At 43.0% G+C, this 27,201-nt stretch overlaps 2 protein-coding genes across 2 annotated transcripts in view; one reads left to right on the top strand and one right to left on the bottom strand.

Annotated features, from left to right (window-relative positions):
• Window positions 1-27,201, top strand: part of WRNIP1 (WRN helicase interacting protein 1) — a 181,373-nt gene that overhangs the window by 58,970 nt on the left and 95,202 nt on the right. The gene's annotated exons all lie outside the window — the stretch shown is intronic.
• LOC307219523 (uncharacterized protein) lies at window positions 933-25,621 on the bottom strand. Its single transcript, XM_079982783.1, has 14 exons — window positions 25,374-25,621; window positions 23,218-23,393; window positions 22,626-22,763; window positions 21,495-21,612; window positions 20,953-21,095; window positions 19,460-19,627; window positions 17,759-18,164; window positions 16,612-16,657; window positions 8,625-8,829; window positions 5,602-5,739; window positions 3,964-4,081; window positions 2,664-2,806; window positions 1,511-1,678; window positions 933-1,361 (listed from the first exon to the last, which is right to left on the bottom strand). The coding sequence occupies exons 2-14, from the start codon at window positions 23,383-23,385 to the stop codon at window positions 948-950; spliced, it is 2,373 nt and encodes a 790-aa protein (XP_079838909.1). The 5' UTR covers window positions 23,386-23,393; window positions 25,374-25,621; the 3' UTR covers window positions 933-947.

Genomic DNA, 27,201 nt, shown 5'->3' with positions numbered 1-27,201 from the left:
TGGCCAGCATGACTAAGCCGCTTCTGGCGAACCAGAGCAGCGCACGGAAACGCTGTTTACCTTCCTGCCAGAGCGGTACCTATTTATCTACTTGCACTTTGACGTGCTTTTGAACTGTAGCACTGTGTGTAGGGATGATGCAAAATACAGCTAGAGCACACTGTAGTTGGCAGGAGCTGGGACTGAGCAATGGGCGTTCACACCGTCGCGGGGATTCGAACCGCCGACCTTCCGATCGGCAAGCCTTAGGCTCAGTGGTTTAGACCACAACTCCACTCGCATCCCTGAGAAGATGATGATGATGGTTATGATGATTATATTTGTGAATAGCTTTCCATGAAATATCTCAAACTAATTCCACAGTAAAAACAATTAAAACAATTCCTTATTTATTTATTTATTTATTTATTTTAAAAAACCATTTCAAATACAGTACAAATACAGACTAGGAAAAAGATCTCCAGACTGCACATAGAATACCAAATGCAGATTGGCATTAAAGCTTACCCTCAGAAGGCTCTCTCTCTAATAGAAGCCTATTCCTAAGCATTTTTTATCTTTTACTGTAGGCCCTCATCGAACACTTCTTGAAGCAGATTTCAAACAAATTAGTCTCTATAAGAAGAGGCTAGTTGGGGGGAAAAAACCTTATCAGGTTTGAGTATAACAAACAAATTACTGGAACTGAATCAGCAGTATGCTGTGATGAATAAAGATTGAATAATTTCCCCAAATTAATCCATATCCAGAATGGACCTCATTCCTTCAAAAGCCTATAAGAACCAAGGAAGGCCATGGGCAGGATTCCTGCACTGCAAGCAGTTGGAATGTCCCTTCCAACTCCACAACTCCATGATTCTAAGTATCTGGGAAAAAAACTAAAACAAGGTAACAAACAACAGTATGTTGTCCATCAATTTATCCGGTTCAACCGTTTATTCTACTTTTCATGGAGAAGCAAACCTGCCAAAGAAAAGTACACTTCTTGTTGGGTTGTGGCGGATAAGAAACAGGAAGGGGTGGTCAGCGTTGAAATCCTCTTCCATAATATGTGTAGAGGTACATGTTGTTGTAGTAACAACAGCAGTTGCTGCCGCCGCTTCTGCTCCCTCTTCATTCACTTCTATAAATGACTTGTGAACAATATGGGACACATAGAGATTCCGGGCTTCTGACATTCCAGACAAATCTGCCTTTCTGCTGTTGAAGATATCCAGCAGTCCCAAGGCGGCCAAGTCATTTTTGAGGTTATAGCTCTCCTTCAGTTTAAATTTAGGCAGATGCACATAAACGACAGTGTTTTCCATCTTTGCCGGGTGTGTCCACTCTTGGAGCTTTCCTAAGGTGAGGTGCTTCTCCAGCTGCAATTTAAAGACAGAGAGAGAGAATGAATTGAACATACTGTATTGTTGCTGTGCCGCTTGCACTGCAACTACAGCATTTTGGCAATGTACCATTTGGAAAGGTTATTTTAGAGGAAGAAAGGGGGGAAACAGAAAGTCAGAATCACCTGTTCCAGGCCAGTGGAGCTATCCTCAATATCATCAGGCAGCAGGATCAGCATGCTAAATTCTTTTCCCTCGTAAGGAAGTTCTAGCACACGACACCTACACTCAGGAATGTGCCCAAAAGGAAGCTTCTTTTTCAGAAACATCATATTCACCATCTTCTTTTCCTTCTGGATAGTTTTTTTTATATAAAAAAATACACAATGATCATATAAAAAGAGAATGTAAGCAAAGACTTCCATCATATTATATTATGTTGTGTTGTTATGTTATGTTAATTGTATTGTATTGTATTGTATTGTATTGTATTGTATTGTATTGTATTGTATTGTATTTATCTGCAAGAGTTCATACAGAGAAGGAGGATCTTGTAAAAAAACAAAACAAAACATATTAAGAGTGAAGCTGTGCTTTATACCATGGCAGAGGAATCTTACTTGGAAGAAAGTCAAACTGAATTCATTGGAACTTACTCCCAGGGCTAAGTGTGCACAGGATTGCAGCCGTTAACAGCATAATCAATTTACAGCACAGCTGTTTGTTCTTTGGCAAGGCCAATAAAATAATGACAGGGAAATGCTAAAACAAAGCCTGTTAGCCAGTGCTTTGCTTTCAAGTTGACCAATGGAAAACTGGTCCAGAAAGTTCAATAAAATGCTTGCTCTTGGTTAAAATTTGATGGGGATCCAGAAGTATGCCATTCACAAACTGCTACGCCTAGTCATGAACAAGCAACCTTTTATATGTTTGATTGTGAGGTGTATCCAAGGAAGCTCTTCTAAGACTCAGCTATACAGCTGCAAATAAAACATTTTAAGTGTGTTGTAAAGTGCATTATACAAATGTGACAATAGATGGCGATGGTGAGCCTTTCAAAACCTTTTTTTAAAAGGCATTTTAACAAAGTTATTTTTTATGTGTCTAGATTCCACCTAAGAGTATTAATTTAGTAATGTCCATTAATGTTAATAGATCTATCCTTAGCCTGACTAACTTGGATACAACCTAACAGCTCAATTGAGCTCAAGTGATTCAGTGGTACTAACCCTTTCACCGCTGATAATTCAACCGTTACATATTTAGTCCTATATACCTTGTACATTGTACAAGTTGGAGGTACAAGAAAAAATCTTTATAAAATAAGCATTCAATTACCATATTCAGTCTAAAAGGCATCTCCATAGTGAATTTGTTTTGAAACTTCTCTGCCCAGTCAGCTCTGAAGTAGATGGCATTCACCAGAACCAATTTCGTACATTTATCAATTGAATGTTCAGGTAACAAGTCACAGATTTTACCTTGAAGGAAAAGTTGCATAACAAATTATCTAGCTATTAAGAGCCAATACACACACAATATTATTATTAGAGGAGTAGGATTGTGCTGGAATTACCCTTATTTTGTTCAGCCCCCAAATCTACCCTTTCCTTTTCATGGACAACCTCTTTAAAATAAAATTATACAAGTTTGAAATAGCAAATTTACGCTGTGCACAGCAGAATTGTATGTCCTCAAGAAACCTCCCCCGATCTCAAGTAGTTTTGCACTTTGAAATAATTTTTCATCTTAATAAAGCAATAAATGAATGAATAAACGAAACAGGAAACAAAAGAGGAGTGGTGGCACTTGTTCTACCTAACAGGGCTGCTTTTACTCCCTGGCTGTTGACAATCACCTGGGTTTGGGGGTTTTGGCTCAGGTTTCTGTTGAATCAGGAACACCGAACTCAAATTGGATGCCATCAAAATGGAGGACTTCCATTTGGAAGTCAAGTATCACATGTGTCCCCATTCACACAATAAAGCAGGTGCGGTGTGGGAAACCTTTGGCTCTCCAAAGGTTGCTGACCTACAGATCCTATTATCCCTAGACATGCTTGTTGGGCTGCTGGGAGTTGTGGGTATGCAAAATCTGGAAGGTCAAATGTTCCCCACATATGCTATGGGGATGACTCCTTACCACATTTCTCTTAGTACAAAGCAGTCCTAAAGGTTTTCTACTTTGCCTGGGTAAGGTTAAATAAAGTGTGAAGAATGGTCTTACTGGATTATATTTAGCTGAGATTTCAGTTTCCAACAGCAGCCAGCCTGCTACTTCAATGGCATTTTATTTCCAGAGCAGTCCCGTTCATCTCAAAATTTAATCCCATGGTGTTCACAATAGATTATTCCAGGTAAATGTGCACAGAATTGCAACCTTGGTTAAGTTGCTGTTCCCGACAGTGAAGGCCTCTACAACACAGTCTCTTAAATCATGTAATGGAGTGTGTGTGTGTGTAGGGGTTTTAATTTAATGCTGTTGTGTTTTTTTAATTTTTTGCCACGGATGCTGAAATCATGGCAAATTAGGTTGACAAGCAATGGAACATAGTGCAAATTGCAAGAGAGAGAAAAAATGATGCTGGCTGTTCTTAGTAAAAGGTTTGGAAAGCTGAGATATTTCAAGAGCCACTCACCTTCAGTTTGCTCCTTAAACCACTGGTTCATTTGTTTTCGTGCATTGTCTGAATTATATTGGAAATCCACTGTGGCTAACTCGGCTCTGTAGAACTTCTGAGTGCCAGCCAAAAAATCCTGGAGAAACCATAGAGGATAGCTGTCAGTGGGCAATAAAACCTTTTAGTCACCCAATTGGATTGGAAGATGCAATTAATCCTCCCATTCCGGAATGGAAAGAGTAATTATTTTATGGAGATTATGAAAGGAACTGTAGTTAATCTTACTCCAAGAAGATCCACTGAAGTTAATGGGGCTGTCTAAATGTTGGTTCTCTTATAATGTACAGAACAGATAAAGAACACTGAGAAATCAGCAATAGCCTCCCTTCCACCACAAAAAATAAGTATATTCTGGGACAATACAGCCCTGTAGAAAAGGCCTATACACATTTCCAAGCACAATTCAAAGTGCTGGTGTTGACCTTTAAAGCCCTAAACGGCCTCGGCCCAGTATACCTGAAGGAGCATCTCCACCCCCACCGTTCTGCCCGGACGCTGAGGTCCAGCGCCGAGGGCCTTCTGGCGGTTCCCTCATTGCGAGAAGCAAAGCTACAGGGAACCAGGCAGAGGGCCTTCTCGGTAGTGGCGCCTGCCCTGTGGAACGCCCTCCCATCAGATGTCAAAGCGATAAATAACTACCTGACATTCAGAAGACATCTTAAGGCAGCCCTGTTCAGGGAAGTTTTTAATCTGTGATATTTTAGTGTATTTTTGGTTTTTATGGAAGCCGCCCAGAGTGGCTGGGGAAACCCAGCCAGATGGGCGGGGTACAAATAAATTATTATTATTATTATTATTATTATTATTATTATTATTATTCAGTAATAGTGAACGGACTGTGAATGCGCACCTTCCAAGACTGGTCTGCATTATATTTAGTTATGACTGAACTGAAACCTTGGACAGAATATTCATTAGGGGAAGTCTATTTCATGAAATCAAGATAATGTCATAATAAGGATTATAAACATGATGAATTTTTAGATGCATCCAAAAATGCCAACCACAATAAAATTGGTATCCATATCCCAGTGGCGGCAGAGCCAAAAAAGTCTAGTTTTTCTCCCTTCCCTACAAGGCACAATATTGAGGCTGGTTGGAAGTGCCACTCCCTTGTTAGAAGGCAGGCAGGTGGGGGCTGGATGAGGGCAGACAGGTTAGTGGAGCATGGACTGCCCCATTCATCTCAATGGACCAGCTTCCACTGCCCTATCCTTGTTGGAACAGCAACATTTGTGTGTGCATTTTTTTTTAAAAGCATTCAAAGAACAGATGTTTTAGAGTGGACCTATCAGCTCACTGGACTGCAACACACAAAGTCACTTTGTTTGAATTTATTGAAGATTCAACAACCAAGAATAATTGTATTGATGAGTTCATTAAATAACAGAGTCTAGAACCCCTTTCTCCACCCTGCTGACACCCAGATATTTTGGACTACAAATCCCATCACCCCTGTACCAGGTACACCCCTGTACCTGTCTGATTCTTTCTGGAGGGTACCAGATTGGGCAAAGCTAATCTAGGGTAATAGAAAGCAATTCTGGTGGCCAAGCAAGTTCTCAAAGTTCCTTTACAGTCCAGCAAGCAATTTACCTGCAAAAAGGTGTATGTCTTTTCTCCGTACAGCCTATTAGCCAGCTTCAATATATAGGGTGCACTACTCCTATTAATCTCAGTACTGAGTGCCTGGAATCTTGAATGAAGGTCTTCAACATCATCAAAGTGAAATGTCTGCATGGAAGAAAGAAGTTCTTAAGTCATCAGCACGGCAGCCATTCAAATTGATGCCGATTAAGAAACAGACTGCACAGCAAACTTTCTGGTCTCCTAATGACACACACACAGTGTACAGTACAGTTGCTGTGTGGCAGAACCATTGTCAGATAAAGGATTACTGCTTTTAGAGTTCTTTTAAAAGGGGAGGGGGCTGTATGGAACTTTTACTAACAGAGATGCAAGAGGAAAAACTGGGGACTCTCCAAAAGCTTTTAAGTGTTATAAGCCAAGGTCTTATTCAAAGTGGCTTTGGGGGGCTAGGAATAGAAAAAATTAAAAATCACATATTGTTTCCCTGACGGAGTGGATAGAGGGGAGATGTTAACTATAGTTACAAATAAATGGGGCAAATATTCTGAAATAAATGAAAACTGTTGCTGTTTTATCTATTTGAATGCGTTGTTTTTGTTTTTATGTGTTTGGTTAAGCCAGAAATATTTATTTATTTATTTATTTAAAATAATTTTTATTAAAGTTTTTTTTGGTTTACAAAATTAAAGTCTTTTTTACAGATCAGTTACATTTGTTATGAGACATTAGTGTTGAGCACAGCATATGGATGGGGAAGAAGTGGAGTGAGAGAAAGGGTGGTGGCGAAACATATTCTTTTTTTATAGTGTACACGTGGGGTTTTGTGTCAATGTCAACTGGGTAGGTTCTCTTTCAATTCGCTTATTACATTTCCTTGGTAGTGAGAGGAATTGGGGGAGGCCAAGGGTGTAGTTGATTGGCTGCAGTGGGGTTTAATTAATTAATTAATATTAATTTTAGTTACTGTCGTTTTCCTCGCTTACCTTACAACAGAAGTGTTATTTATTGGGCCTATTTATAAGATTTTGGTAATGATGGTCGGCTGGAGCCTGCCCTACCTGGCCCTCGCTCTGCCCCCCAGCCAGCAGCTGATTGGCTACCTAGGGAGAGGGCGGAGCGATGGCCTGCAAGCCAACGCTCTTAAAGAAAACTTCATTAGATCCTTTAGATCTATCCAATTACCACCCAGTTTTGAATCTTCCATATCTGGGTAAGGTAATTGAGAGAGCGGTTGCTGAACAGCTTGGCAGGTTTCTGGAGGAAACAATGGCTTTAGATCCATTTCAGTCCAGTTTCTGTCCTGGTTTCAGGACTTTGATGGCTCTGGTCGCCCTAACGTATGATCTCCGTAGACAACTGGATCAAGGTGGGTCGGGACTGCTGATTCTCTTAGATCTGTCAGCAGCCTTTGATATGGTCGATCATGATCTTCTGGACCACTGCCTCACTGATGTGGGGATACAGGGCACAGCCCAAAAATGGCTATGCACTTTTATCTCTGGTCGGGGACAGAGGGTTTCGCTAGGGAGGGAGATGTCGTCGTGCCATTCCTTGGTGTGTGGAGTGCCACAGGGCACAATCCTCTCCCCGATGCTTTTTAACATCTTAATGCTCTCCCTTGCCCAGATTGTCCGGAGCTTTGGGCTGGGTTGTCACCAATATGCTGATGACACTCAGCTCTATCTGCTGATGGATGGCCACACCCACTTGGCCCCAGACACATTGACCAGATGCTTGGAGGCTGTGGCTGGATGGTTTCGTGGGAGCCAATTGAAACTAAATCCTTCAAAGACAGAGCTCCTCTGCCTGGGTCGGGATGGTATGGGCATGAGGGACTAACTCCCTTTTCTTGCGGGGGCCTATTTAGTGCCAGTGCCTTACGTTAAGAGTTTGGGTGTAATCCTTGACGCCTCCCTTTCCATGGAGGCGCAGGTTACAGCAACAGCTAAGGCAGCATTTTTCCATTAAAATGCATTAAGCAGTTGGTCCCTTACCTTTCCCGCCCCGATCTGGCCACAGTGATCAATGCGACAGTCACCTCCAGGCTTGACTACTGTAATTCGCTCTACATGGGGCTGCCCTTGAAACTGTCCCACAAACTCCAGCGGGTGCAGAATGCTGCAGCGAGGCTCCTCACAGGATCCCTGCCATGGGAGCATATTCACCCAGTGCTTTACCAGTTGCACTGGCTCCCGGTGGGGTCAGGTTCAAGGTGCTGGTTTTGACCTTTAAAGCCTTTTGTGGCTTAGGGCCCTTGTAGTTACAGGACCGCCTCTCCTGGTATGCCCCACAGAGGACCTTAAGGTCCATGAATAACCATAGTTTAGAGGTCCTGGGTCCTAAGGAAGTCAGACTATCCTCCACCAGGGCCAGGGCCTTTTCAGTGATGCCTCCGACCTGGTGGAATGCTCTGTCCCATGAGACTAGGGCCCTTCAGGATTTAACCTCCTTCCATCGAGCCTGAAAGACAGAGCTATTCCGCTTGGCCTTTAATTTGAATTCAGCCTGATCTTTTATTTCCCTTCTCTTCCATCCCCCTCTCCTTTTATGAAGATTACCCACTCTGGGACCCCACAACTAATTCTCCCCTGGCCTCCTCGCTGGCCCAAGTAGGACTAATTCAGCCAGCTAGCCCTGGTGACTATCTAATGTTTATTGGGTGGATTTCCCCCAAATTGATTTTTGAACTTTGAATTTTATTGTTATTCATGTTTTTATACCGTATTTTATGCTGCTTCCATGTTGTATTACAATTAAATGTTTTAAATGTGTTGTTAGCCACCCTAAGCCCGGTTTTCTGAACCGGGAAGGGCGGTGTATAAATAAAAATGTATTATTATTATTTATTATTAATATTATTTGATATCTTCTGATAAGCATCTGAGTCCAAACAAACCCTTCTCTTTCTATTTGGGACATTGTAAATGTAAAGGGTTTTTAATGATTTCTAATCTAGCCTTCTTAACAAAATAGCCAGAAATCCGTATAACAGCTGTCACACAAAAAATAGAAATAAAAGCTTTGCTGACCTTTGAGAGCTGTGCTGCTGTGTTGCCTTTGGTCCCCAGGAAAACCATAGCTAGGGCAATAGATATGCTAAAGGGTGAAAAGAAGATGTTGCCTGTTGAGTTGGATTCGTTGAGCTTTTGGAAGAGATCAAGGGCAAAATGTGTGTTTGCATTAGCCAGTTCATCCATGGTGAAATTCTGAAAGATTGAAATCAAATGAAAACTTCTGTTATGTTGTTATTAGATATGACTATTGACAAAAGCACAAAGGGTGCATAAAGCATATGTGGTGGTTACACTAAATCTCATATATATATATATATATATATATATATATATATATCTTTTACAATAACTATTCCAATCGGTTGTCCACTGTTAACATCCATCAACAATTATTCGCTCTGTTGAATTTATCTTAATGCAGCCAGCATTTTCATACTAAATCTGGTCTTTATTGAGCAATTATTCTGTTTCCTTCATCTTGGTCAGTTTATAGGTATTCCATTAATCCTTTGTTCATGCTACACTTTTCAAATGTCATTTCCCCGTTGTGTTCCCATGCACACAAATTCTTTTTAAAAGTGGCTCTGTTGCACTAGGGTAGACAGAGTGCTTTAAACTAATTTAGCTGTGCAGACCTAAATTTCTCAGTCTGCGCTTGAATCCTTCCTGAAAAATACTGGCAGTCCAGAGGTTCACGTATAATAATCTCTCAAATAGAGTCGCTTGGCTATGGGGCGATTCTGTGCAACTGCGATATCTATGTCTAAGCATCACCATTTGGTGGGCAAAGCCTTTCCCTCACCAATGGAACGCTGCCATGAAGAAAGGCACAGATTGGATGGGAAAGCCAAATGCAATTAAGAGCTTTGCACATGCAATTGAGACATTCACATACCACAGCTGCGTGCACTAACACCGCAGGGAAGCAACTTGGTGTTTGTGCTGCTTCTTATTCCTAGGAAGGGGCCCCACTCCAAATTCTGTTAAAGGTAAAGGTAAAGGTACCCCTGCCCGTACGGGCCAGTCTTGACAGACTCTGGGGTTGTGCGCCCATCTCACTTAAGAGGCCAGGGGCCAGCGCTGTCCGGAGACACTTCCGGGTCATGTGGCCAGTGTGACATCGCTGCTCTGGCGAGCCAGAGCCGCACACGGAAACGCCGTTTACCTTCCCGCTGGTAAGCGGTCCCTATTTATCTACTTGCACCCGGAGGTGCTCTCGAACTGCTAGGTTGGCAGGCGCTGGGACCGAGCAGCGGGAGCGCACCCCGCCGCAGGGATTCGAACCGCCGACCTTTCGATCGGCAAGCCCTAGGCGCTGAGGCTTTAACCCACAGCGCCACCTGCGTCCCAGATTCTGTTCCCAAATTCTGTTAAAAGTTAATAAATTCCTAAAATTCTACTGTGGCCACTTAGGCCAGGGGTCAGCAACCTTTTTCAGCCATGGGCCAGTCCACCATCCCTCAGATCAATGGCGATGGGGAAATGGAATATATTTTGAAAAAATATATGAACTAATTCCTATGCCCCACAAATAACCCAGAGAAGCATTTTAAATAAAAGCACACATTCTACTCATGTAAAAACATGCTGATTCCTGGACCATCCAGATTTAGAAGGCGATTGGGCCGCCAAAGAAGAATATGAAATATTTCTCAGGTTGGTCACACATGAACAGTCAAGCTTCTTTTTCTTCTTTGGCGATCTCGTAGCCAAGTAAGATTGTCTTCCATAAACACGGTTTAAATAATGAGTCCGTAAGTGTCTGTGGAGGCCAATTCTGGATCCACACGTCCTTCCACAGTGGGGACATTGGTTTTCGGGTGGGAGTTGATCATGGTGTGGATTTGCCAAGCGTGCCTTCCTCTTAGCACGTCTCTCCCTGGCATCCTGAGTTTGAGTGTCTTCAAAGCCCATGACACCTTTGGTAAAGGCTGTTCTTCAATTGGAGCACTCGCAGGTAAGTGTTTCCCAATTGTTGGTGCTTATACGCAGGTGGCGCTGTGGGTTAAAGCCTCAGCGCCTAGGACTTGCCGATCGAAAGGTCGGCGGTTTGAATCCCTGCGGCGGGGTGCGCTCCCGCTGCTCGGTCCCAGCGCCTGCCAACCTAGCAGTTCGAAAGCACCTCCGGGTGCAAGTAGATAAATAGGGACCGCTTACCAGCGGGAAGGTAAACGGCGTTTCCGTGTGCGGCTCTGGCTCGCCAGAGCAGCGATGTCACGCTGGCCACGTGACCCGGAAGTGTCTCCAGACAGCGCTGGCCCCTGGCCTCTTAAGTGAGATGGGCGCACAACCCCAGAGTCTGTCAAGACTGGCCCGTACGGGCAGGGGTACCTTTACCTTTACCTTATACTACATTTTTTTAAAAAAATTGCCTTGAGACAGTCTTTAAACCTCTTTTGTTGACCACCGGCATTACACTTTCCATTTCTAAGTTCGGAATACAGCAGTTGCTTTGGAAGACAATAATCAGGCATCCGCACAACATGACCAGTCCAACAAAGCTTATGTTGAAGAATCATTGCTTCAACACTGGTGATCTTTGCTTCTTCCAGTACACTGGTATTAATTTGCCCGTCTTCCCAAGTAATGTGTAAAAAATTTCGGAGACACCGTTGATGGAATCTTTTGAGGAGTTGGAGATGGTGTTTATAAGTGGTCCATGTTTCACAAGCATACAGTAAGGTCGGTAGTACAATAGCTTTGTAAACAAGCATTTTGGTTTCCCTGCAAATGTCCCCGTCCTCAAACACTCTGTACTTCAATCGGGAGAAAGCTGCACTCGCAGATCTCAGGTGGTGCTGGATTTCGACGTCAATGTCGCACCAACCCTTCTGAAAAGGCAAGTGCCTCGCTGCAGTTTTGCTCCCTATGATGGCAGTGTTGACTGGTGCAGTGCCGGATTACCAAACAGGCAGAGCAGGCACCAGAGCCCCATGCCATTTTGGGGCCCCACGACAAAAGATAAAGCATTATTGATTTGATCTCAAAAGAAAATTGCAATCAAGTATTAGGAGATAATTTGCGAGGGAGTCCATGAGATTTCGACTGCCCTGGGGCCTCCACAGGGTTTGATCCGGCACTGGACTCGTGTGGCACAGAAGAATCGCACGGCGTCTCTGTTTAAGGCACTTACCTGGCTGGCTGACAGGAATAAAAGTCCTCGTAGCCGGTCACTGCTTAAGCAGCTCTGTGGGAGAAAGCAGCTGTGGGTCGGCAAACTGTTAAGTGGTTGGGGTTGGTCTGGGGAGCAAGCGTCACTCTCTCCAGAGACCTGGGAAGGCTGAGCTGTATCTCAGGTGCTGGAGGGCTGGCAAAGGCCACTGAGGGAATGGGGTGGCTTCACCTTGGCAGGTGTGGCAGCAGGAATTTGAGGTAGAGGAAATGCAATACTAAAAAGGGAAGAAGGAAACAGCTTCAGAAATTGCCTAGGTATGTTTTATTGCTCTTTCAGGGCCGCCTTTTGTATGTGTGTGTACACTGTTGTGTAATTAAAAATATATCAACGTGGCTTGCAGCAATAAAAACACAAAACTACCCAGTAAAAACCATTCAAAGCTTAACATCAGACCTCAGTTAACCCTTGTGGAAGGATTTTTAAAAAATCACCATAAACAAAATAAACGGTCAGTTATCTTGCATATATAACCCAACAGGGAGCATGTGAGTAACACATTATCCAAAGTATTGACTTTTGGATACAAAGCTTTTGATCAAATACAAAACGTGAAAGATTTTTAAAACCCAAAGCATCCATGCAGCTGTGACATGGTTGTTGTTTAGTCGTCTTAGTTGTGTTCGACTCTCCGTGACCCCATGAACCAGAGCATGCCTTGGAAACTCTCACTTTCTTCTCAAAGCTTTTCCTTTTTTATGTCCATGGAGTTTTCTTGGCAAAATACTGAAGCGGTTGCCAGTTCCTTCTCCAGGTGGATCACAGTTAGTCTAAACTCTTTTATATATATATATATATATATATTTATTAAAATTTTTAAACATAAATGCAGAAATAAAAACAATGAAACATATATCATAACATATTTTCTTAACTTCATTGGACTCCCTCACGTCTCCCGCTCCCACTTGCATCATTGTCAATTCTTACCCGCAATTTATCATCTTGTTTACATTCTTATATCCCATTCATTTAAAATATAATCTAATAATCCTCCCAAAGGTTAATGTTTTTTCCTCAATCTCACTTGTCATCCTAATTCCATCTAGTTTAGTGGTGCTCAATTATTTATGATCTAGCATCCTTCTTAACATTCAACCAAATTACAATGCTTTTTAAAATAAATCTTAAATTTCTTCCAGTCTTCTTCAACCTTCTCTTCTCCCAGGTCTCGGATTCTGCCAGTCATCTCGGCTAGTTCCATATAGTCTATCAGCTGCATCTGCCACTCTTCCAGTGTGGGTAGATCTTGGGTTTTCCAGTGCTTAGCGATAAGTATCCTTGCTGCTGTTGTTGCATACCACAGTTAGTCTAAACTCTTGGCTATGACCTGTCCGTCTTGGGTGGCCCTGCATGGCATAGCTCAGAGCTTCTTGGAGTTATTCAAGCCGCTTCGCCATGACAAGGCTAATCCATGAAAGGGTGTGATATGGTAGCCTCACTCATCTGAGCTTTCCCAGAACAGGTAAGTGGTAGTGGTTTTTCCTATCATGAATAATGGTATTTGGGTTAAGATGACAATTGCTTTTCATATTGTCTTACGCATAAGAAGGATACAATACACGAGACAAGTGGAGATATGGTTACATCAATAATTACAGCTAATTAGCCAGACAGTACATAGGAAGGACTTGTTCATGTTTCAAGACACTAGCTTTCATTATGAAATCAAGCCAGCCAGAAGTAAATTTGTCTTTCCTACTTTGTCCTCTGGACATCATCTGTCAGTCTTTTTCAGGCATAGGCAAACTCGGCCCTCCAGATGTTTTGGGACTACAACTCCCATGATCCCTAGCTAACAGGACCAGTGGTCAGGGATGATGGCAATTCTAGTCCCAAAACATCTGGTCTTTTTAATCTAGCTATTTCCCAGAACCAAATTTGTATTGGTTAGTTATCACTGTGCCTGCAAGGCATCTAGCAATCATGCATCTTCTTGTTGTAGTTTAGTCGTCTTAGCTTGTAATGTGACTTCTAAGTTCTCTGCTCTGCAAATCTGAGTTGTTCGGGAAGGATGTTTTCTTAATAGACTTAATAGACTACATACACCTGTTAGGAGAAAAGGTTTCAGCAGGTGTTTAAAAGCTGCACAGGCTAGCTATTTGCTCCCTGTCGGCAGATTTTTACTGGAGTCAGAGCAAACACATTTATAGGTAAGTTACTGTTTAAACAATACTTTCTTTTTTTTTTTTTACTGCTAATTCCACCCTTTGTTTGTCTTCAGCATGTGTGCTGTCCTCACCCATTAAGCCTACATAAAACTGAAAGCTGAAATTAAGGGTCCCGTGCAGGGGCGTAAGAAGGGGGGTGCGGTAGGGGTCTGCCCCGGGTATCATCCCAGAGGTGGGTGACAAAATTTCCCCAGGGCAGATCACGCTGCTGCGTGGGTAGATTGCCCCTCGGGATGCTCAAGCAGCTAGCTCTACCACTTGTCCCATGCTCTCTATTTTGGAACAATGAGTTGGAACATACAGAATCATAACATAGTCTCAATCCACACACCCTTAGTCTAACATATTATGAATGGGGCAAGTATGAGGTTCTCTAGGGGGAGCGGTAAAAGGTAAAGGTAAAGGACAGTTAAGTTCAGTCAAATGAGGTTGTGGTGCTCATCTCGTTTTCAGGCCAAGGGAGCCAGTGTTTGTCCACAGACAGCTTTCCAGGTCATGTGGCCGGCATGACTAAATCGCTTCTGGCACAACGGAACACCGTGACAGAAGCCAGAGCGCATGGAAACGCTATTTACCTTCCTGCCGCAGTACCTATGTATTTATCTACTTGCACTGGCGTGCTTTCAAACTGCTAGGTTGGCAGGACCTGGGACAGAGCTCCCCACCATTGCAGATTCGAACTGTCAACCTTCTGATCAGCAAGTCCAAGAGGCTCAGTTGTTTAGACCACAGCGCTACCCGCTCCTAGGGGAAGGATACTTTGGGTAACAACATACTGTATAGGCCGATTCCATGAGCTTCAAGGAGCCCCAGCTGATGAAGCATCTTGGCCCCAGCTGACCAAGTGTCAAGGTGTGTTAAGCAGACCTACCCCTCCTTTCCTTGACCTAAAGAAAACCCAAGCTCTTAGTAAAGTAACTTAAAACTACAAAAACAAATTTGCAGGTAGAATGTAAGGAAGGGTGTGAAGGATTTCTAGTGTTTTGAACTCTTCGTCACATGTAGAACTATCTCCCTTGTTGGGCAGAAGTTGTGACTGCCTCTGGGGTGCAATGCTCTGCTGTGAACAAGTTTGTTCCCTTGTGTTGAAGGCCAACCTGGAAAAAAACTAAGAGAGGCATAAACGGTGGATGAGGCCTTTAGGAGCATTATAGATGTGCCCTGCTCCTAGAATCATAGAACTGTAGAGCTGGAATCCCCTGCAATGCAGGAATCGCAACTAAAGCATCCATGACAGATTGCCATCCAACCTCTGCTAAAAAAAACCATCCGATGAAGGAGTCCACAACCTCCCAAGGTTCCACTGTCAAACAGCTCTTACTGTCAGAAAGGTCTTCCTGGAGTTGAGTTGGAATCGCCTTCCTTGTAACCTGAAGCCATTGGTTTGGGTCTTACCCTCCAGAGCAGGAGAAAACAAACTTGCTCCATCTTCCATGTGACAATCCTTTAGATATTTTAAGATGGCTAGTGTATCTCCTCTCAGTCTCCTCTTTTGCAGGCTAAATATACTCAACTGTTCCTCATAAGGCTTTGTTTCCAGACCCTCGGTCACCCTCCTCTGCCCATGTTCCAACTTGTCAATATCCTTCTTAAATTGTGGTGCCCAGAACTGGACACAGTATTCCAGCTGTGGTCTGGCCAAAGCAGAATTGAGTGGGACTATGACTTCCCTTAACCTGGACTCTATACTTCTGCTGATGCAGCCTAGAATAGCATCAGCTTTATCCTAAGATGATAATTCACCTGCTCTGAGGAAGCATGAGTCTCAGGCAAGGAGATGGAAACATTTCTTTACAAGGGACCAATTCCTTGGGGAATGAACAGATACCCTGTTGTGTTGAGGACACTTCTCCAGGAGGGCAGGGTGGAAGGATCCATGTAGTGGGTGGTTCAATAATTAAGAAAACAGATAATTGGGTGTGTGTAGGGATATCACGGAGTGGGGAGTGGGGTCCGGTCCACAATCTGCCTGCACGCGTGACCTTGGGGTGCAGGGCAAGCTCCCCCTCAGACAAGCCACGGCTGTCAGAACATCGTCCCCTGTGTCTGACCTTTTGCGGTCTCAGCAGTCTGCGGTGTCCTGTCTGTAACCTTCCCCCCCCCCCCGAGACCTTTTGTCTCCTTCATCATACAGTGTGCAAGGGGGGAAATGACGCTGTGGAAACAGGTGCCAAAATAACTTAGTACCACCCCACGATCTTGGGACGGAAGATGTGTAAAGGCCACAGCCCAAAATGTATCTGCCTAGCTTGCATATTTGTCTCAATAAAAAGAGGCTCCACAGGCTGGTCAGCAGCTCGCTTCAGCCCACCTGTGCGCAGCTCACATGATGATCAACTCCTGTCTTGGGCCTTCACTTCAGGTGTGTTATGGGAATGCAGCTCTTTCTCACTGTCAGAGATTTGCTGTTTCTGATTCTGGAGGTAACATACAGCTAATGCGGTCTGTTCCTAGCATTCAAAATAAAAATTTAAAAAAACTGTCCAGTGGCACCTTATAGACCAACTAAGTTTCTTCTGGTATAAGCTTTAATGCGCACGCACACTTCTTCAGGCACACGAAAGCTTATACCAGAACAAACTTAGTTGGTCTATAAGGTGCTACTGGACAGTTTTTTAAATTTTTATTTCAACTGTATCAGACCAACACGGCTACCTACCTGTTCCTAGCATTATTCACCAACATTAGAGCAAAGATGCACATGCCTGTGATGGATATGGGAATTATACAGCATAAATGGATCTGAGTACAAGAATACTTTATATTTTTTGCTCTTGACAGGCTCCTTCAGCAACTATTACCTATCAGAAAATAATCTGGCAGATAGTTGGGGGAGAGGAAGAGGGAATCAACAGTGGCAATCTTAGCTCCAATAATGTGGATAAATGGTGTACAGTCCAAAGCACTGTACTGGGTTGCTATGTAGGAAGCTGAAATCCAGGATCTGGATGGGGAGTGGGATGCAAATTTCAAAGCAGACTCGTCTGATCCACCCCTCATAGACCAACCAAGTGTATGCTTTTAGAACTGTGTTGCTGGATCCCAGGATGTTGTAGATGTCAAACAGGGGTCAGCAAACTTTTTCAGCAGGGGGCCGGTCCACTGTCCCTCAGGCCTTGTGGAGGGCGGGTCTATATTTTGGAGGGGGGAAAATTGAACAAATTCCTATGCCCCACAAATAACCAAGAGATGCATTTTAAAATCAAAGGACACATTCTACTCATGTAAAAACACACTGATTCCTGGACCGCCCGCAGGCCGGATTAAGAAGGCGATTGGGGCGGATCTGGCCTCCAGGCCTTAGTTTGCCTATCCATGGATTAGTACGTCTGTAAAAGCAGTGTCTTTGTGAAATGAGACTAGCCAAGAACAACTTCGGCTGTTTGTTATACTCAATTGGTTTGAGTATAACAAATTCAAAGAGCAAGATAGGCTGCAGGAGAAGACAAGGGGCACCATGATACACAAAGATTGAACAGATTACCCAAATTAATTCATATCCAGCTTTGAAGCAACATCCCTTCTTTAAAAAACACACCTCTATTAAATCAGATATATATTGCATAGTTTTACTACAATGGCTTCATTTTAAGTAGCATGTCACATTGTAATAAACCAAAAGCTAACTAATGACAGGCAGCAAACGGATACAAGAAAAGCCACTTCTCTAATAAATCAGTTTCTGAAAAACCTGGTGCCCAGTAATGATTCTTCTTTCTCTCCCTCTCAAAAAAGCAAAATAACAAAGAGTGTTTTTTGAGGAGCAGCTCTAAGGGCATTTGGTTCATCCATTTATTTTACTTTTCACGGAGAAGCAAATCTGCCATAGAAAAGTATACTTTTTGTTGGGTTGTGGCGGATAAAAAATAGGAAGGGGTGGTCAGCGTTGAAATCCTCTTCCATAGGCAAACTACATAGCATTATCATACCAGCGGTTGCTGCTGCTGCTTCTGTTCCTTCCTCATTCACTTCTACAAATGACTTGTGAACAATTTTGGACACATGGAGGTCCCGGGCTCCTGACATTCCAGACAAATCTGCCTTTCCGCTGTCAAAGACATCCAGCACTCCCAATTCTGCCAAGGGAGTTTTAAGATCATAGGTCTCCTCCAGCTTAAATTTCGGCAGATGCACCCTAACTTCAGAGTTGCTGTACATTTTTCCTGGGTGTGTCCACTCTTGGAGCTTTCCTAAGGTGAGCTGCTTCTCTAGCTAGAATTTAAAGAGAGAGAGAGGATGAATTTAATAATAATAATAATAATAATAATAATAATAATAATAATAATAATAATAATAATAATTTATTGTTTATACCTGGCTCATCTGGCCGGGCCTCCCCAGCCACTCTGGGCGGCTTCCAACAAAATATTAAAATACAGTAATGCATCAAACATTAAAAGCTTCCTTAAACAGGGCTGCCTTCAGATGTCTTATAATCGCAGCTCAAATATATCTACTTCATGTACAGTAACAACAACAACAGCAGCAGCAGCAGCAGCAGTGCTTATATAGAAAGTCAGAATGGAAAGCTAGGGAGTGTCTGTGGAAAACAGAGAAATAAATATTCAAGAAGGGTATCCCAACTTTAACTTCGTTTATCTCCACCTCAGAATGGTACCAGGACTTGAAAGAGACGGTTTGCTACCCAAGACCTTGGAGACTCACTATCTGTTGGAAGAGATAATATGATACTCAATGCAGCATTGGTCCGATAAAAGGAAACCCTGTCTGTAGAACAGCTCCTGCTTTAATGGGGATTCGTGTATGAAAAAAATGACATTTGCAAGTATAAGACACACCGAGAGTTTTATAAAATCTAAAATTCCACACGGAAATACTCCCCAAAGCATTTAGCCACTCCTGTGTACTCAGTGGTCTTTAGAAACTGTGGAACGGTAGGAAAATTGTGTCAAAGCAACATATTGAAGGCATTTATTTTGAAGCAAAGTCCAACTTGTCCCTATTTGATTTCAAGTCTGCAAATGAATCGATCTGCAGATAATTCAGAGCACGTGCTGAAGAAGCCAGGCGCTCTGCTTTGGTTTTCTCTGGGGCTGCGAGGAGAGCCTGTGATACATCTCCATCTTCTCAGAAACACAGCCTTTGATCCTGAAAAGTAAGATGTTCCTACGAAAGAGAGGCATGCTGCAAGGCTGCTTCATGTGTTATCCAAGAATACTCCTTCGACAATCAACTGGATAGCTCAGTTGGTTACAGTGCTGTGCTGATAATGCCAAGGTTGCAGGTTTGGGACAGCTGCATGTTCCTGCATTTCAGGGGGTTGGACTAGATGACCCCAGGGTCCCTTCCAACTCTACAGTTCTATGAAAACTCAGCTGTAATAATCAATAATAGTAATAATATAGTTCAAAAATTCTGATCTCAATTTCACATGCATATACCATGAGCACTGCTACTACAAGTTGTCGTTTAAACAAAAAAAAATATTGGTGATGTGCCATTTGAAAAAATTATTATAGAGAAAGAAAGGGAGAAATCAGAATTACCTGTTCCAGGCCAGTGGAGTTATCCTCAATGTCATCAGGCAGCAGGATTATCATGCTAAGTTGGTCCCCCTTGTAAGGAAGTTCCAGGACACGGCATTTACACTCAGGGATATATCCGAAAGGAAGCTTCTTTTTCAGAAACATCATCTTCACCGTCGTCTTTTCCTTCTGGGTAGTTTTTTAAAAAGGCACAACTATGAGCATGCAAAAACATATTGCAAGTAAAAGAGTATGTTTAGACACCTAAGAGTTCGTGCAAAGAAAAAGGTTCTTTCCAAAACTATGTTAACGGTTGTGCTGTTACAGAGGAATGCAACCATTCACATTGTAATCCAGGCATGTCCAAAGTCCATTTTGGGGGCCTAATCTGGTCGGTTTAATCTGGCCCCTGGGGCAGTTTATTTCCTGGGGTAAAATCCTAAAAAAACCTCAACAACTTCAATCCTAAAAAATGTCAACAACTTTGGTTGGCCCCCATGGCCCTTCACTTCATCAAATCTGGCCCTCTTTGAAAAAAATTTGGACACCGCTGTAATCAGTTCATGGCACACTCAATATTGCTTTTTGTCATTTAAGGCAAAGATAATCAAGCAAGCGAATTACTAAAACCAAATTTGTTCTTTTCAGCTGTTCTCCTTCAAGCACTGAAGCTGGCCAATGGAAACTGAAGTCCAATAAAAGCTCAATAAAATATTTTAAAATGAAAATATTGGTTCAAATTTAATAGTTTCCATTCAGAGAACACACTGGGTTGAATCCAGAGGTGTCCTACCACATTTGGGGTTTTTTACTCCCAGTCATGCACAAATAACTTTTATGTGTTTTAGAGCTGCTAAAAGTATTACCAAGTTGACTATCACCCTTAAACCTAAATTTTGGGTAGCATCCGACTAAAACATTCTCTCAGTGTAAGGATTTCCCTCCTCTCCTCGCACACCCCATACCCTCCCCAGATGTGCTCCAAAACCCCTAGAATAAATTTATGGGGTACATGGGAGGGGAGGACAAGTGGGGAAGTCCTGCTGCACAAAACAGAAATCCTTGCACTGATGGGAAGTGCTACTCAGCGCTACTTTGGATACAACTCTTTATAAGACGGTCGCGGGTGGTGCTGTGGGTTAAACCACTGAACCTAGGGCTTGCCTATCGGAAGGTTGGCAGTTCGAATCCCCGCGACAGGGTGAGCTCCCGTTGCTCAGTCCCTGCTCCTGCCAACCCAGCAGTTCGAAAGTATGTCAAAGTGCAAGTAGATAAATAGGTACCGCTCCGGCAGGAAGGTAAACGGTGTTTCCGTGCGCTGCTCTGGTTCGCCAGAAGCGGCTTAGTCATGCTGGCCACATGACCCGGAAGCTGTACGCCGGCTCCCTCGGCCAATAAAGCGAGATGAGCACCACAATCCCAGAGTCGCTCACGACTGGACCTAATGGTCAGGGGTCCCTTTACCTTTTTATTAACAGGACTGTGGAATGTATGGAATATAGGCCTTTTGTTACCTTACTGAGTCTAAAAGGGAGTTCCTCAGTGTCCTCCTCTTGAAATTTCTCTGCCCAGCTGCCTTTGAAGTAGATTGCATTTACCAAAACAAGTTTGGTCAGTTCATTCAGTGAGCCTTCGGATAACAAGTCACGTATTTTACCTGGAAATTGAAGTTACAGAACAAATTAGCTCTGTAAGAAACAAGACATTGGTTCAGACATGACAGGAGGCTGTGGATAACTGTGGCTCAGTGGCTTGTTTTGCTGCTTTTGTTAAGCAAGCGTGTGAATATGCCTGAAACTTATGCATATCCTGGGCTTATTAAGTCAAGATCTGACTGGAGACAAGGTAGGGCGGAAGGAAGGAAGGAAGGAAGGAAGGAAGGAAGAAAACAAACCCTGGTAGTCCTTCCTAATCATTTTTTAAAGAAACTGAGGTAGTTCAGTCAGTAAAGCATGAGACACTTAGATCAGGGTTGTGATCTACAGGTCCCTGTTGTTCCTTTCAACTTTATGATTCTATGATTCTCTAAGTTGAGAGTTTTCCAGGCACCATTCACCTTCTGTATGATTCTCAACCCACTGGTTAATTTGCTTTCGTGCATCATCTGAAGCATTGAGAAAATCCACTGTGGCTAACTCAGCTCCATACATCTTCTGGGTGCTAGTCAAGAAATCCTGGAGAAATCACAGAAGACAGATATCAATGTACAACGGGGAGGGGGGTATCACCCATCTGTGGACCATAAATTGGTATTCCCATTCCTGGCTGGGGGTGACAGTTACTTTTGTTGGCATCGTTCATCAATCTATTGAAAGAATGCCAGTTATCTCATAATGCACCAATTAGTAAAAACACTCAATTTCCAGTTTAGGGAAGTTTTTAACATTTGATGGTTTACCCAGCCAGATGGGTGGAGTATAAATCATCATAATCATCATTTTTTATTTGTATGCCACCTTTCCACAGTTAAAAAAACAATGCTCAAGGTGTCTTACAGCATGACAAGATTTACACAATTACAAAAGTCACAAACAATAAATTAACCACATCAAGAAAATACACAACCAAATGGGAAACAATTACCATATAAATCAAAATCTGAAACTAAGAATACAGCATTAATATCACAGTTTAAAATGACATAGGTAAAAAAATAACAGCAATTTAAACAAAAAACAAAAACAAGATGGAGCCCTCTCTGCCCAGCAAAGCCCATCAGGCCCCGTTCAGGGCCAGGAGAGTGGCAGGACTGGGGCCCTCAGGCACTGAGCAGTAGTAGTAGTTTGGGTTTTTTCCTCATTCTGTGCAGAAGTTCCTGTGGAAAAGTTCTACCTACTCTCCTTAACACAGAAGATACAATCCGAAAGCGTTCTATAGAAGTTGTTTCAACACAAATGAATGTGATGTTGTAAACGAATTTGAATGTTTAGCTTTATCCAGGAATGTCAAACACAATAAAGCTGGCAAAAAGAAAATACCCACAACCTACATGAGGCAGCACTTCATTTGTGAGCTTGACATTTGTGGCTTTTAATGTTCTGATGCAGCAGTTTCATAGCATACCAATTCTCCCAAATGAAGAATTACAACCCCACCACTCGCAGTTCCACATCTAGGGAAATAAAAAGAAAATCTCTCGGCCAGCTAATTTTGCAGAGTTTTGTTGATATCCCAGCAATTAACTTACTTGCAAAAAAGTGTAGGTCTTTTCTCCAAACAGCCTATTAGCAAGCTTCAATGTATAGGGTGCTCCGCTCTTGTTAATGTCGGTATTCAGTGCCTGGAAACTTGAGTGAAGGTCTTCCACGACATCAAAGTGAAATGTCTGCACAAGGGAAAAGAGAAGTCCTAACTTCTTATCACTAGGACCAATCAAATAAATCTCCCTGTGGAACACCCTCCCACCAGATGTCAAAGAGAACAACAACTACCAGACTTTTAGAAGACATCTGAAGGCAGATGCTTTTAATGTTTGATGTATTACAGTATTTTAATATTTTTAATAAATTACAGTAAAAGGTTTTAGGAAATGGAAGGAAAATAATTAGCTTTATTTCCCTGGTGTGTTACTATCATGATGGGGGAAAAACACCACTGCAATGAAATCATGGACTATAAACAGCAACATTCAGAATATATTCTGATGCATAATTAAATCTCAACAAAACTGCTCCTACTTTGTGGGATACTAAATGTAAAGTGCTTTGAATGGTTAAAGTTGAACCACCTTAGAAAAATAACCAGAAATCAAGATAAAACCTGAAAAGATTTTTGCTGACCTTTGAGAGTTGTGCGGCTGTGTTACCTTTAGCCCCCAAGGAAACCATGGCGATTGCAGCAGATATGCTAAGTGGCGAAAAAAAGATGTTGCCTGTTTTGTTGGCTTCACTGAACTTTTGGAAGAGATCAAGGGCAAAATGTGTGTTTGCGTTAGCCAGCTTCTCCATGGTGGAATCTGAAAAGCATGAAAAGGAAAGAAAAACCATGTCATGTTGTTACACTTATTACTTTTGACCAACCCATACACACAATCTATATGCAGTCAGGAAAACAGGAACCTGACTTCGGCAGACGTGTCACAAAATAACAAATATAGTTATGGTCTCTCTCTACCTCTGTCCACATCCTTTTTGTGATAGTGCCGTGGGGCAGCAGCCTGGTATGTGCAAAAAGGGCTCTTTCCCCAAATTCTCTTCAAGTTAATAAACTTTCTAAAATCTCCCTGCAACCACCAAGTGATAGATCCACATGACTGAGCTTTGGGAAGCTCAGCAACCTGTCTTGAGTCGCCTCTAAATGCACCTTCCAGGCACACGGACATCACAGGTGAGTGGCAATTTAGGAGAGGAAGCTGCCTTGCAGGCTCCCTTCCAACTCTATGGTTCTAGGATTTTATTATCAGCCTGGCAGCCAGAGAAGAAGGAAGTTCTGTTTGTCTCATTCATGCCCAGAGGAAAAACTCCACCTGCTGGTTTTCTGTTAAAGTGGTTAAACTCTGGACTCCTCCCTCTGCCAAACACAGAAACCTGAGCTTCCTAGCTCTTTCCCTGACAGTTTTTAAACAGCTGTATGATGGGGAAAAGATATCAACAGCAGGAGCTCTTCTCCATAAAATCTGCGGCATGCAGGATCTTAAAAACATTTTTAATATTAGATGATTTACTATGTGCTATAAACCGCCAGAGTGGCTGGGGAAAGCCAGATGGGCAGGGTAGAAATAATAAAATTATTATTAATAATAATAAATCTCTGCCTGCAGGTTTAATCACTAGTATATTCAGGCCATATGAAAGCCTCCTGTTCAGATCCACTACCAGGTAGTGTAGGCTGCGGAATGGGCATAGCCAGGGGAAGCATTTGCCCCATCTTCTAAATCAAGTAAATAAATAAAAATACTTAACTAAAAGTAGAAATCATGGAAAGATTGACAGATTCCATGCCCACCCCAGCACTTGGGGTCAAAAGAAGGTAATTTGAGTGACTGGGGAAACCCAGCCAGATGGGCAGGGTATTAATAATAATAATAATAATAATAATAATAAAGTTGTTGAGACATTTCATTCCGAACCTGCTAGACAGAGCCAGACTGAGGGTGATGGCTGGTGGGTGTCCGAACCCCCCTCCAAACATAAATCCGGCTACGTGTCTCTCTCCCCCCCCCCAAATAAATAAATCCTGGCTACGCCCAAGGGCTGCAGTACTGAGTTTGATGACTCAGGATAACGCAGTCGCCCAGATTCCTGGGGTTGGATGACCCTAGGGCAGAGGCGTCCAGCTCTCAAGAGACTGCGATCTACTCACCGAATTAAAAAGTGGCAGTAATTTACCCCCTCTTGGGGGGTTCAGATCAAAGTTGTTGCGCTTTTAGGGAGTAAAGCCCCGTTTTTGTTGACCTGATTTTAGGCAGGAAATGGAAAAGGTCGCTCAGCGTAAGATCAATAAGGACCATGCCCGAATGGAGGACGGAGCGGAGGGGGGGGGGGGGCGCACGGCAGGATGCTCTTTTGCAAGCGCTAGGAAAAGGAGCCCACGATCTATCGCGACCAGTAGATCGCGATTGGCCTACTGGACATTCCTGCCCTAGGGGAATCCCCTTCCAATTCCACCATTCGACGAAACATCCCTCTGCTCCAAAGCGCAACTTCACCCTGCCGACGAGCTTGTCTTTTCTGTTCCTCCTCCCTCCATCCCTTACTTGGGAAATCCCAAGCCCCCGAGGATCGGATGTCAGCAGCTCCGCCCGATGCATCCCTGCTTTTCTTCTGCAAGAGTTTTCCAAATACAGCTTTCCCGTCTTGCAGCGCCGAGAGGGGGCGAAATGTGGCAGCCGTCCAGGCTGTGCGTCCTTCGGAGCGCGCCGCGCCCCTCGAGGCAAAGACGCTGCGCTCCCTTCTCCTCCTGCCACGACTGGGCCAGAAATTGTGCTTTTTCTTACCTGGACCCAGAGCCAAGTTTCTCGGGAGCGTCAGTCACCGTCGAGGGAGCCCCGCTCTACTGAAAGAGGCTGGAAGGCAGGGCGGAGGGAAGCGCCCCGACGGCTATAAAGCTGCGAGGGGAAACAGAAAGCGGAGCAACGCCTTAGGCGCCGCCCTTCGACGGAGGGAACCCGGAGGGCGTTCGAGAGGTGCGACGGTGCGGGAGACCAGAAAGAACCTTTCTCTTGATCAAGATGAGCAGGTGACAGCAAAGGTTGTGTTATGTACTGGGTTGAATAGGATCCAAACTGCAGCAGTCTGATTGGCCCTAGAACAATAGGATCCAAAAGGCAGCAGTCTGATTGGTCCTAGAACAATGCAGCAGTATGATTGGTTGGCAGGAACTACCCAATCATGCTCCAGATAGAAGTGAATCCACAACCTGATTGGCTTACAGTAGAATTCCAGAATTAGCCAATCATGTGCAGCCCATTGTGTAAATAATGTATATAAAGCAGATACCTTGAGGGGACTTTCATTCATTCCTCCTCACCACTATGAGCTGAATAAAGAGCATGAAATCACTTTGCGACTCTGAGTATATTTCAGGTTGCAAGGTTTTTAGCTGGGGCAATCAGAATAAGATCCACTATTTGACTAAGGATTCAAAACCCTAAAAATGTATTTTATATAATTGACTTTTTATTTCTATTCTTTGTATATCGTACTGTTGTTTTATTGCTACGGCCCATGGCTGACGCAAATAAAGATTTACCTGGTCGCATGGGCGTGCCGATTTTTTTTTTTCCAACTTCCAGGTCCCCAAAATGAGGGGCGGTCAAAGGCTGCGACTGTGCCTTGGGAATTTGAAAGACCTGTTTTGGTTAAATTAATGTGATTTATTCCCGCATTGCAGAGGGTTGCGCTTGATGAGCCTTGGGGGATCCCTTCAAACTACGATTCTATGAATTTAGTTTTGCTCGGTAAGGAAAATGTGTGTAAAATGGCATGGAAACCATTAAAAATGATGGCCAAATCCTTGCAGTTACATTACATATTATTAGTATGATGAGTTATTCTTCTATATCAATAGAAGGCAAAATTAAAATTATTTTGTTTCCCAAAAGCTTCATCAAAGGCAGAATTGACATGGGGGTGGGGATTTCTGAATGGTGTTTTGTCTTGGATCTAAGTCAAGTCAAGATCGTGGTTTTTTGGGTGTTTCTGTAAACATAAAAAATTTCAGCAACTTTGGGGCATGTCCAAAAAAGCTCAAAAACCTTTGGGATGTCCTGGTTTTTACTTTTTGAAATATGGCACCCTACTCATCAGACGTAGGCATACCAAGCAAAAAATAATAGATCTTAATTCCTCACACCCAAAAACATGTTTTCCAAGACCCCACGATGAAGAAATTTGCAAATATTATGTTCTGCCCCTAAAATGACTCTAAATTGCCTGCAGGAATTGGGAGAAAAGTGCTGGAACTGAAGAGATGTGTTAATTGCGGGCGCAGGGGTTTGTATGTGTACTGTTGCAAGGCTTAAAAGTTGGTGTTACTTTGCATTTTGCTTTTGGTACCAGGAGATTATTTGGAACAGAAGCCATGCCAACCTGTACAAGGAAGACTTTTGAAGAATATAATTGGTGGGCACACCTTGTGAGAAACAGTGCGTCATTTTAAAACTTTTTGTCAGAGATTGTTAGGGTTGTCTGACGACGTGGTAAATTAAAATAAGGTTACCAGATGTCCCCGTTTCCCGGGGACAGTCCCCTGATTTACAAATCAGTCCACTGACAAAATCCATTTAAGTTGAAAAGTGTCCCTGGATTCATTGAAAAAAATCT

Source organism: Podarcis cretensis (assembly GCF_951804945.1).
Source record: "Podarcis cretensis genome assembly, chromosome: 7".
NCBI classification, from domain to species: Eukaryota; Metazoa; Chordata; class Lepidosauria; order Squamata; family Lacertidae; genus Podarcis; species Podarcis cretensis.
The sequence above is the reverse complement of the archived record's forward strand: the minus strand, read 5'-3'. Positions and strand labels throughout refer to the sequence as shown.